Source organism: Balaenoptera borealis (assembly GCF_965194805.1).
Source record: "Balaenoptera borealis genome assembly, chromosome: 3".
NCBI classification, from domain to species: domain Eukaryota; kingdom Metazoa; phylum Chordata; class Mammalia; order Artiodactyla; family Balaenopteridae; genus Balaenoptera; species Balaenoptera borealis.
In genome coordinates this window covers 66822526-66835883 of record NC_138866.1, presented here as the reverse complement: position 1 = coordinate 66835883, position 13358 = coordinate 66822526, and the positions used below count along the sequence as shown (strand labels likewise).

Below are 13358 nucleotides of genomic sequence, written 5' to 3'. Positions count from 1 at the left end.
ACTAAGGAGCAGGCGGGCCTCGACTAAAGAGCCTGCCTCTGGGGGGAGAGCTGGCAGCTCCCACTAGTTTGTCAGCCTGACAGGAACTGGAACAGCCCCCAATTTCATTCAAAACTTAAGCAAATAGTCCAGTTTGTGCATGTGGCTTTCAACCCAACTTATGTAACTTCTGAGTTATTTGTTGTTGTTGACACTATTATTTGGTTCTTTCAACATTCCCCCAAACCTGCTTCTGTTTCCTTGATACATGATAATTATATGATTGTAACATAGATGATCAGGTCTTTGTTATTATTAAAAATATTTTTCATCAGTGAAAAAAGAAAAAAAAAGAGCCTGCCTGCCACAACTAAGATCAAGTGCAACCAAATAAATAAATAAATAAATATTTTTTAAAAAAATTTATTAAAATAAGGCTTCCCTGGTGACACAGTGGTTAAGAATCCATCTGCCAATGCAGGAGACACGGGTTCAAACCCTGGTCCGGGAAGATCCCACATGCCGCGGAGCAGCAAAGCCCGTGTGCCACAACTACTGAGTCCGTGTGCCACAACTACTGAAGCCTGCATGCCTAGAGCCCACGCACCACAACAAAGAGTCGCCCCTGCTCACTACAACTACAGAAAGCCCACATGCAGCAATGAAGACCCAACACAGCCAAAAAGAAATATATAAACAAATAAATTTTTTTTAAAAATTATTAAAGTAAAACACACACAACATAAAATGCTCCCATTTTACCCATGGCATTAAGTACATTAACATTAATGAGCAACCATCACCACCATCGATTTCCAGAACTTTCTCATCTTCCCAAATTGAAACTCTATACCCATTAAACACTAACTCCCCTTTCCTCCTTCCCCCCAGGCACTGTCAGTCTATTATTTTGAACTGGCAAATAAAGATTAAAAATGAAGCATTTAGTGCAGAGAGTCCCATACCGGATAATTGCAAGGAGAAACACTTCAAGACACATATTAATCAAACTATCAAAAATTAAATACAAAAAAAAAATATTAAAAGCAGCAAGGGAAAAACAACAAATAACACACAAGGGAATCCCCATAAGCTTAACAGCTGAACTTGCAGCAGAAACTCTGCAAACCAGAAGGGAGCAGCAGGACATATTTAAAGTGATGAAGGAGAAAAACCTACAACCAAGATTACTCTACCCAGCAAGGATCTCATTCAGATTCGACAGAGAAATTAAAACCTTTACAGACAAGCAAAAGCTAAGAGAATTCAGCACCACGAAACCAGCTTTACAACAAATACTAAAGGAACTTCTCTAGGCAGGAAACACAAGAGAAGGGAAAGACCAACAATAACAAACCCAAAACAATTAAGAAAATGGTAATAGGAACATACATATCGATAATTACCTTAAATGTAAATGGATTAAATGCTCCAACCAAAAGACATGGAGTGGATGAATAGACACAAAAACAAGACCCGTATATATGCTGTCTACAAGAGACCCACTTCAGACCTAGGGACACATACAGGCTGAAAGTGAGGGGATGGAAAAAGATATTCCATGCAGATGGAAATCAAAGGAAAGCTGGAGTAGCAATACTCATATCAGACAAAATAGACGTTAAAATAAAGACTATCACAAGAGACAAAGAAGGACACTACATAATGATCAAGGGATCAATCCAAGAAGAAGATATAACAATTGTAAATATTTATGCACCCAGCATAGGAGCACCTCAATACATAAGGCAAATACCAACAGCCATAAAAGGGGAAATCGACAGTAACACAATCATAGTAGGGGACTTTAACACCCCACTTTCACCAGTGGACAGATCATCCAAAATGAAAATAAATAAGGAAACACAAGCTTTAAATGATACATTAAACAAAATGGAATTCATTGTTATTTATAGGACATTCCATCCAAAAACAACAGAATACACTTTCTTCTCAAGTGCTCATGGAACATCCTCCAGGATAGATCATATCTTGGGTCACAAATCAAGGCTTGGTAAATTTAAGAAAATTGAAATCGTATCAAGTATCTTTTCCGACCACAATGCTATGAGACTAGATATCAATTACAGGAAAAAAATCTGTAAAAAATACAAACACATGGAGGCTAAACAATACACTACTTAATAACCATGAGATCATTGAAGAAACCAAAGAGGAAATCAAAAACTACTTAGAAACAAATGACAATGAAAACACGATGATCCAAAACCTATGGGATGCAGCAAAAGCAGTTCTAAGAGAGAAGTTTATGGCAATACAATCCTACCTCAAGAAACAACAAAAAATCTCAAATAAGCAACCTAACCTTACACCTAAAGCAATTAGAGAAAGAAGAAGAAATAAACCCCAAAGTTAGCATAAGGAAAGAAATCATAAAGATCAAATCAGAAATAAATGAAAAAGAAATGAAGGAAACGATAGCAAAGATCAATAAAACTAAAAGCTGGTTCTTTGAGAAGATAAACAAAATTGATAAACCATTAGCCAAACTCATCAAGAAAAAAAGGGAGAAGACTCAAATCAGTAGAATTAGAAATGAAAAAGGAGAAGTAACAAATGACACTACAGAAATACAAAGGATCATGAGAGATTACTACAAGCAGCTCTATGCCAATAAAATGGACAACCTGGAAGAAATGGACAAATTCTTAGAAAAGCACAACCTTCTGAGACTGAACCAGGAAGAAATAGAAAATATAAACAGACCAATCACAAGCACTGAAATTGAGACTGCGATTAAAAATCTTCCAACAAACAAAAGCCCAGGACCAGATGGCTTCACAGGTGAATTCTATCAAACATTTAGAGACGAGCTAACACCTATCCTTCTCAAAATCCTCCAAAACATAGCAGAGGGAGGAACACTCCCAAACTCATTCTACGAGGCCACCATCACCCTGATACCAAAACCAGACAAAGATGACATAAAGAAAGAAAACTACAGGCCAATATCACTGATGAAAATAGATGCAAAAATCCTCAAGAAAATACTAGCAAACAGAATTCAAGAGCACATTACAAGGATCATACACCATGATCAAGTGGGGTTTATCCCAGGAATGCAAAGGATTATTCAATATACACAAATCAATCAATGTGATACACCATATTAACAAATTGAATGAGAAAAACCATATGATCATCTCAATAGATGCAGGAAAAGCTTTTGACAAAATTCAGCACCCATTTATGATAAAACCCCCCAGAAAGTAGGCATAGAGGGAACTTACCTCAACATAATAAAGGCCATATATGACAAACCCACAGCCAACATCATTCTCAATGGTGAAAAAGTGAAATCATTTCCACTAAGATCAGGAACAAGACAAGGTTGTTCACTCTCACCACAATTATTCAACATAGTTTTGGAAGTTTTAGCCACAGCAATCAGAGAAGAAAAAGAAAGAAAAGGAATCCAAATCGGAAAAGAAGAAGTAAAGCTGTCACTGATTGCAGATGACATGATACTGTACATAGAGAATCCTAAAGATGCTACGAGAAAATTACTAGAGCTAATAAATGAATTTGGTAAAGTAGCAGGATACAAAATTAATGCACAGAAATCTCTTGCATTCCTATACACTAATGATGCGAAATCTGAAAGAGAAATTAAGGAAACACTCCCATTTACCATTGCAACAAAAAGAATAAAATACCTAGAAATAAACCTACCTAAGGAGATAAAAGACCTGCATGCAGAAAACTATAAGACACTGATGAAAGAAATTAAAGATGATACAAACAGATGGAGAGATATACCATGTTCTTGGATTGGAAGAATCAACATTGTGAAAATGACTCTACTACCCAAAGCAATCTACAAATTCAATGCAATCCCTATCAAACTACCAATGGCATTTTTCACAGAACTAGAACAAATAATTTCACAATTTATATGGAAGCACAAAAGACCATGAATAGCCAAAGCAATCTTGAGAAATAAAAATGGAGCTGGAGGAATCAGGCTCCCAGACTTCAGACTATACTACAAAGCTACAGTAATCAAGACAGTATGGTACTGGCACAAAAACAGAAATACAGATCAATGGAACAGGATAGAAAGCCCAGAGATAAACCCACACACATATGGTCACCTTATCTTTGATAAAGGAGGCAAGCGTACACAATGGAGAACAGACAGCCTCTTCAATAAATGGTGCTGGGAAAACTGGACAGCTACATGTAAAAGAATGAAATCAGAACACTCCCTAACACCATACACAAAAATAAACTCAAAATGGATTGAAGACCTAAATGTAAGGCCAGACACCATAAAACTCTTAGAGAAAAACATAGGCAGAACACTCTATGACATAAATCACAGCAAGATCCTTTCTGACCCACCTTCTAGAGAAATGGAAATAAAAACAAAAATAAACAAATGGGACCTAATGAAACTTAAAAGCTTTTGTACAGCAAAGGAAAACATAAACAAGATGAAAAGACAACCCTCAGAATGAGAGAAAATATTTGTAAAGGAAGCAACTTACAAAGGATTAATTTCCAAAATATACAAGCAGCTCATGCAGCTCAATATCAAAAAAACAAACAACCCAATCCAAAAATGGGCAGAAGACCTAAATAGACATTTCTCCAAAGAAGATATACAGATTGCCAACAAACACATGAAAGGATGCTCAACATCACTAATCATTAGAGAAATGCAAATCAAAAGTACAATGAGGTATCAACCTCATACCAGTTAGAATGGGCATCATCAAAAAATCTACAAACAATAAATGCTGGAGAGGGTGTGGAGAAAAGGGAACCCTCTTGCACTGTTGGTGGGAATGTAAATTGATACAGCCACTATGGAGAACAGCATGGAGGTTCCTTAAAAAACTAAAAATAGAACTACCAGATGACCCAGCAATCCCACTACTGGGCATATACCCTGAGCAAACCATAATTCAAAAAGAGTCATGTACCACAATGTTCATTGCAGCACTATTTACAATAGCCAGGACATGGAAGCAACCTAAGTGTCCATTGACAGATGAATGGATCAAGAAGATGTAGTACATATATACAATGGAATATTACTCAGCCATAAAAAGAAATGAAATTGAGTTATTTGTAGTGAGGTGGATGGACCTAGAGTCTGTCATATAGAGTGAAGTAAGTCAGAAAGAGAGAAACAAATACCATATGCTATATGGAATCTAAAAAAAAAAAAAAAAAAAAAAGGTTCTGATGAACATAGGGGCAGGACAGGAATAAAGACACAGACATAGAGAATGGACTTGAGGACACGGGGAGGGGGAAGGGTAAGCTGGGACGAAGTGAGAGAGTGGCATGGACTTATATATACTACCAAATGTAAAATAGATAGCTAGTGGGAAGCAGCCGCATAGCACAGGGAGATCAGCTCGTTGCTTTGTGACCACCTAGAGGGGTGGGATAGGGAGGGTGGGAGGGAGATGCAAGAGGGAAGGGATATGGGGATGTATGTATATGTATAGCTGATTCACTCTGTTATAAAGCAGAAGCTAACACACCATTGTAAAGCAATTTTACTCCAATAAAGATGTTAAAAAAAAAAATGAAGCATTTATCTTGCCTTTCCCATAAGATCTGTATCTCGGGATAAAAAAAAAAAAGAGAGAGGATTCTCGTTTTAGAAGTACTCCACATTATAAATGAAGAAGGAATGCTAAAATTAAGAATATCACCACTTTGTAAGGTCCAATAAATTAATGGATCAAGACAATGCTTACTAATGGCTGATAACATCACAAAAGGAAACATTTTACCTCTGATGATTTAAAGTACAAACTGCCTGTCCTACAGAATATAAATGATACTCTTACCCACTTGACTGTTTATTAAATATGATCAATGAAGTCCCAAGAGATTTTATTTGTTATTTTTTAAAGAGTCCTATGGTTGGATAAGTTTGGCAGTCATTGACTTAAATAAATTTAATCTGATTCCCTTGGAGGGGAAAAAAAGTACAAAGTGCCATCTATAAAGTATTACACATACATACAGCAACAAGAACAACAACAAAATTACCTGATTTGATCAAGCCTCTATAGCTAATTCCCAAAGTTATAAGAAATACAGGGGACAGCAGAACATGTTTAATGACACCATGGAGAAACAATCAGCAAAATACAAACCATGAGGAAAGCTACAGAAAATGATCTGGATTTTTCAATAAAAAGCAAACAGATAAAGAAAGAAAATTTTAAAAGAAAGATGGAGAACCTAAATATCAAAAGAGACTTAAGAGACACATCAAATAATTATAATGTATAAACCTTATTTTTATCTTCATTCAGCAGATGATCCATTTAAATATAAAATTTGTAAGAAAACTGAAGCAATATAAACCGTAAGTGGCTAATTATTATAGAATTATTAATTTTTTAGGTATGATAATACTAATATTGTTATATTTAAAAAGAGAGTTCTTACAGAAAGATCTTTAGAAATTCAAGATCATAATGTCTGAGATTTCTTCAAAATAATCAGGGGTAAGGACATGGAAGAAACAAAACAGGGTCATAAACTGATCATTGTTCAAACGGCTTAATAGATGGATTCACTGAAATATTTTATCTACTTTTTGCATATGTTTGAAAATTTTCATAACAATTTTTTTTAAGGAAGAAAACTAAAACCCCAAATGCAACTCTTGGGCCTAATGCATAATAATTTAGCTTTAGTCATGTAACAGCTTTTATTACAATTAAAAAACTATTGATCTTAAATAACTCAATCTAAAAACAGCTGAAGGGACTTCTGTGGTGGTGCAGTGGTTAAGAATCTGCCTGCCAATGCAGGGCACACGGGTTCAATCCCTGGTCTGGGAAGATCCCATATGCCACGGAGCAACTAAGCCGTGTGCCACAACTACTGAAGCTGGCACGCCTAGAGCCCGTGCTCCACAACAAGAGAAGCAAGCCACTGCAATGAGAAGCCCGCGCACCGCATCGAAGAATAGCCCTCACTCGCCGCAACTAGAGAAGGCCCGCGCGCAGCAACGAAGCCCCAACGCAGCCAAAAATAAATAAATAAATAAATATATTAAAAAAAGAAATTATTATTTGACTTGAATGTTAATAGTATGAGCAGAACCTGTTGTGTTGTGTTTGGAATGCATAATAATATTTTCTAATTATTTTGTTATGCTAACCTACCAATTATGCATTTCTCTGAGGATGTACTAATTTTAGAGCAGATTTCAATGGCCACACATTCCTGGAAGATGTTACCAGGCACTTCCACTAAAGGATTTATTTCTTCCTTTTCCATATATAGTCCTTGGCATTTCCCTCACTTTCTGGCATTTATTCAAACCTTTCCATGTGGCTTTATTTGGCTATTATGAGGGAAAAGACGGTTTAATCTGGTGGTTAAAGGCATGGGCTTTAGAGACCCCGATTTGGCTCTGCTTTCTACCTGTGTGACTTGGGACATGTCTTCTAATAAATCTGGGCATTAGTATCTTCATTTATGAAATTAGGATGATATCCACCTCCCAGGTGTGTTACAAAGATTCTATGATAACACGTATAAAGAGCTTGTTACAGTGTCAGGATCACCATTATTTTAGCATTTTGATTATACCTTTGCTGAGAACCAAATATGCAACTTTCTGGCCCAAATCTCACAGTGAGAAAGAAGGATAAGCCATCAGCAGAAAATTCCCAGGACTGGAAGCTATGGCCCATCCTTTACACTGTTGACTGAGCAGCTAGTCTGTACTCCAAAGCATCGTGCAAGTCGTTGGGAACATAGAGGAGCACATGGAATGGTCTCTGCCTTCAAGGAGCTTACAGCCTTTTGGAGAAGAAGTGCCACATACATAAAAAAAAAAGTATAGAAATAAACAGGAGAGAAGAGACAAATCTTCCTTGCAGGAGAATTCCCAATAATTTATGTAAGTTACTCTGGCCTCAAGGAGGTTGAATTTAACTCCCTACTGCTTAAGTGTGGGCTACACATAGTGACATCCTTCCATAGAGGACAACATGTAAAGGGGGAACAAAAGAGCAACTTTACAGTAGAGAAACCTGACAAACACTCCTCAGCCAGGTGACCAAGGTCAACATCAACAGTGATAAGTCATGTTGATAGTAGGTGCCCTTGATGTGATGTGTTACACTACCTCTGTGGCCCTCCTTCCCAAAACACATAACCCCAGTCTAATGATGAGAAAAACATCAGACAAATCCCAACTGGGGGACACTGTACAAAATACCTGGCCAGTACTCTTCAAAACTGTCAAGGTGGGCTTCCCTGGTGGTGCAGTGGTTAAGAATCCGCCTGCCAACGCAGGGGACACGGGTTTGAGCTCTGGTCTGGGAAGATGCCACATGCCATGGAGCAACTAAGCCCGTGCGCCACAACTACTGAGCCTGTGCTCTAGAGCCTGCATGCCACAACTACTGAGCCCACGTGCCACAACTACTGAAGCCTGCATGCCTAGAGCCTGTGCTCTGCAACAAGAGAAGACACTGCAATGAGAGGCCCACGCACCGCAATGAAGAGTAGTAGCCCCCGCTTGCCGCAACTAGAGAAAGCCCATGCGCAGCAACCAAGACCCAATGCAGCCAAAAATAAATAAATAAAATAAATAAATTTTTAAAAAAACTGTCAAGGTCATCAAAATAAGCAACATTTGAGAAAGTGTCACAGTGCAAAGGAGTCTAAGAAAACACGCTGACTAAACGTAATGTGGTATCCTGGATAGGATCCTGGAAGAGAAAAAGGGTATTAGGTAAACACTAAGGAAATCTGCGGAAAATACGGACTTTAGTTAATGTGTCAGTATTGGGACTTCCCTGGTGGTGCAGTGGTTAAGAATCCGCCTGCCAGTGCAGGGGACACAGGTTCGATCCCTGGTCTGCGAAGATCCCACATGCCATGGAGCAACTAAGCCTGTGCGTCACAACTACTGAACTCACATGCCACAACTACTGAAGCCTGCGTGCCTAGAGCCCATGCTCCGCAACGAGAGAAGCCACTGCAATGAGAAGCCCGTGCACCGCAACAAAGACGCAATGCAGCCAAAAGTAAATAACTAAATTTATTTATTTTAAAAAATGTGTCAGTATTGGTTCATGGATTGTGACAACTGTGCCATACTAACGTAAGATGTTAACAGGGGAAACTGGGTGTGGGGTATATGGGAACTCTACTATCTTATCGATGTTTCTATAAACCTAAAACTGTTCAAAAGTTAACTTTTTAGGGGGCTTCCCTGGTGGCACAGTGGTTGGGAGTCTGCCTGCCAATGCAGAGGACACGGGTTCGAGCCCTGGTCTGGGAGGATCCCACATGCCGCGGAAAGACTGGGCCCGTGAGCCACAATTACTGAGCCTGCGCGTCTGCAGCCTGTGCTCCGCAACAAGAGAGGCCGCAATAGTGAGAGGCCCGCGCACCGCGATGAAGAGTGGCCCCCGCTTGCCACAACTAGAGAAAGCCCTCGCACAGAAACGAAGACCCAACACAGCCATAAGTAAGTTAATAAATAAATAAATAATTTTTTTTTAAAGGTTAACTTTTTAAAAAACAATATAGCGAATGACAAGATAGAATGGGATTGACTCATTCATTTAACAAATATTTCTTGAGTACCTATTATGTGCTAGACACTTCACTGGGGACTAGAGGTGCAGTGATGAACAAGAGAGAAAGATCATTCACCTTCAGGAGCTTGCATGGGACGTGTGCTGGGCCTATACAATGAATTTATGCTCCCTGTCACTGCTTTCCTCGCTTAGGAGGGCATTCCGGTGGCAATGTGACCTCCATTACTTCTTGGTAAGTAAGGGGCAACATGATCCAGGCCACGGTTTAGCAGTGAGAGTTGAATAGCAAGACACCTTCCGTAAGAAGGGATGAGTGCTGGGAGGTAGTTGGCACAGCCAGTGTTTCCTAAGGTTTCCAAACCCCAGAAACAGCACAGCTCTTGAAGGCTATATGTGCCCAGGGAGCATCTGCCCAGCCACAGAATTCAGCCAGTCGGAGGTCCCTTCCAATCGCTTGGTCTAATCTCCTTCACTTTATAGGAAAGGCAACTAAGCCCCAGAAAAAGAAAGTGATTGCTCGTGGTCATAAGGTTATCTCTGAGTCAACTTTTTAATATTCACTCCTCAGAGGCTGTGAACATTTATTCTATTGCTAGAAATCATCAAAAACTGAAAGGCTAGATGTACATACTTGCTTAGTATCACATGTGAACAATGGAAAGGAATCAAGCAGTAAAAATGGATACAAAATAAACATCAGTGTGGGTCAAATAAGGTAGGTGATAGGAGTTTCCAAACTGATTATGCTCTATAACTAATCATAGAGACTTATGGGATACTGCAGGATAAACATACACTTCCTAAAAGGGAACAAACTCACTTTAAGATCACCATAACCAAAATAAAATCAAATCACTATGCATCGCATTAGCTAAGTAACAGTCTGCAGGGGAGGTTAAAGGTATAGGGCGTGGGACAGGAATGATACTCCTTTAAAAAATAAAAACAAAATACCAACAACAAAAACATAAAATCTTCAGGGTAACACCAGATTCATACTTAGATAAAAACAGAAGAGAGGGGACCCATAAACTAGAGGTTATCTACGTATAACCAATGAGCCAAGTCCACTCAGAGAACCCGGCTATACTTGAGAAACTCTTTTCAGCCTCATCCTAAAGCCTGAAGATGCCACCTAAGGTATCAATTTGAGAGGCAGCCCACTCCCTACCCAATGCCAGCCCATTCTGCACAAAGTTAGAAATGTGATCAGACACTACACTCAGGGAAAATTGCTTTTGAAAATGAGTTTCCAACCTTTCTGTTAAGGATCGTTTTCAAAGAACCATCAGGCCAGAAGATGCTTCCATGTTTTAACAGGGGAACGCAGTAGGCACATTTACGGTGGAATTTTAATGAAAAGATAATGAAAGAAGAATGAAAAATTAGAATTATTCGTTTAACCTCTAACATTGACCTAAGTATTAGGCCCTCTGGGCAGTATATTAGAATCACCTGGAGAGCTTTAAAAACTCCTAATGCCCTGGCCCTGACCCAGACCAATTACATTAGAATCTCTGGGGTGGGACTCAGGCTTCAGTACTTTTTAAAGCTCCCCAGGTGATTCCATTGTGCAGCCCAGTTAGGAATCCACCGCTCTACAGAGAGTCTAAAATTTGAATATCAAATACTCTTAATTAAAGCAGGATAAACTAACTAGGCATCCTAGAAGTACAATACCCTGAAATGTTATCCAATTGAATACAAAACTATAATTTTAACAATTTGTCTTTTTAAGTCAATCATACCCAGATTTATTTGACTTTCCGTCTCTTCTTCAGATGTTTCCACAGCAGAAGCAACTACCTCTTAAGTCCAGATATTTTTTTTCTCAATATACTTATGGTGAGCCTGAGGTACAAACTAAGTGAGAATGAGAAATCTCATCCCCACTCTCCATGGTTGGCCTTTCAAAATAGAAAAATAAAGACTAACTTCTCTTAAATGTTTCAAAACAAAATAATTAAATTGCATCTTTGGGTAAACAACCAATGAAACTCAATGAGGTATTTCCTTTATTTTTTAATAGTCACAGACTCAGGGTTGATGATGGAAATAGCTGCATAGTTCTGACTCCGCTAAAATGGCTGGTGAAATTACATCACAGGAGGGCTGAGCTTTGTGGGAGTTCTGCAGAGCAGCACGTTTTTAGCCATTTGGGTTGAGCTGTGGAGTGCTAGCCTTTTTCCAGGAGGTGAACTCTCCCTAATTAGATAGCATCACTACAATTTGCCCAGCCTAATTGGAGGAGGTTATCCAAACCTGACTGAGGACACGCAACAAACAATAATGATAAAGACAGCTTTAATGGTCCTGAAGGCTTAACATTTCTCCCAAGGAAAATATCAGGGGTGGTGGCTAGATTGCTGGGTTTCTAAGAAAAGCGCAACTCTCTCTACCATGAGAGGGATTAAATCTTTAAGGCAGCCATGAAAATAAGAATCAAAAACCTCCTGATCGGGCTTCCCTGGTGGCGCAGTGGTTAAGAATCCACCTGCCAGTGCAGGGGACACGGGTTCCAGCTCTGGTCTAGGGAAGATCCCACGTGCCACGGAGCAACTAAGCCCGTGAGCCACAACTACTGAGCGTGCGCGTCTGGAGCTTGTGCTCCGCAACGGGAGAGGCTGCGACAGTAAGAGGCCCGCGCACCGCGATGAAGAGTGGCCCCCGCTCGCCGCAACTGGAGAAAGCCCTCGCACAGAAACGAAGACCCAACACAGCCAAAAATAAATAAATAAATAAATTAATTAATTAAAAAAAAAAAAACTTCCTGGTCCACAAATGTTATTCAGTCGCTTTCTCTCCAAAAGACATTCAGATAGTAAAGGGAATGAAATCAACACCGCCGCCCCCCCCTCCCCAGCTGCCTGGTGCAATACTGACTCATTCCAGATTGAAAGGATAGTTGTAAAACCACTACCATATTTGGCTTCCAGGTGGTGGTGGTGTGTTTCCTTCCTAACATAAAACGTATAGGAATACTATTCAGCAATAAAAAGGAAGGAAGAACTCATTCATGTTACAACATGAATGAAACTTAAAAACATTATGCTCAGTAAAAGAAGCCACATATTGTATCATTCCATTTATATGAAATATCCATAAAAAACAAATCTTTAGAGACGGGAAGTACACTGGTGTTGCCTAGGGCTGAGGGCGGGATAAGGGATTGGCTGCCAATGGCCAGAAGGGATCCTTTTAGGGGTGCTGGAAGTGTCCTAAAATTGGATTGTGGTGATGGCTGCGTAACTCTGTATACTTACTAAAAATCGTGGAAATCACTGAAAAGGGATGGATTTTATGGTATATAAATTATTGGTTATTCTTTAGACCTAACTAAAATCCTATTCTTTGGACTAAATAAAACTTTTAAAAAACGAAATCGTGCCCCCTCTCCTGCGTCTGGGGGTGGTTCCTCAGCTGCCTTGCAGGTCCTGTGTCACTTTACACTCCCCGTGAATTCTGCTTTCTCCCGTTTCCTCATGTGAAAAGTTACCAGGATGAGAGAGAAAGAGAGGGGTGGAAGAGCACATTACCAAATCTGAGATCTGTGCAATCCCAACAGACACCAGGTCTGGGAGTTTGGAAAGGCAGTCATAAATCCTTCCTGATCTAGAAAAGAAGAAAAGGCAAATGTAAGGAAGGGTCCGGGCCACCTCCCAAGCGTGGCCCTACCCATGACAGTAAATGGAGCCCCCGGGGAAAATCCGACCGTGGCAGAAACAAAGTCGGAAGGCTGGATCCCTAAAATCCGAAGAAAAACCAGTCCGTTGATGGGGTTTCTAACAAATACAGGGCATGCGTTTATCCAACCCA

The 13358-nt window shown here is 39.5% G+C and overlaps 1 protein-coding gene across 1 annotated transcript in view; it reads right to left on the bottom strand.

Moving 5' to 3' along the window:
- Positions 1–13358, bottom strand: part of LOC309625854 (uncharacterized protein) — a gene marked incomplete at its 5' end in the record, with an annotated part of 100260 nt that overhangs the window by 85950 nt on the left and 952 nt on the right. Inside the window, one exon of the mRNA XM_082385912.1 lies at positions 13079–13154. Coding sequence (XP_082242038.1) covers positions 13079–13154 — 76 coding nt within the window. The remainder of the gene's footprint in view (positions 1–13078; positions 13155–13358) is intronic.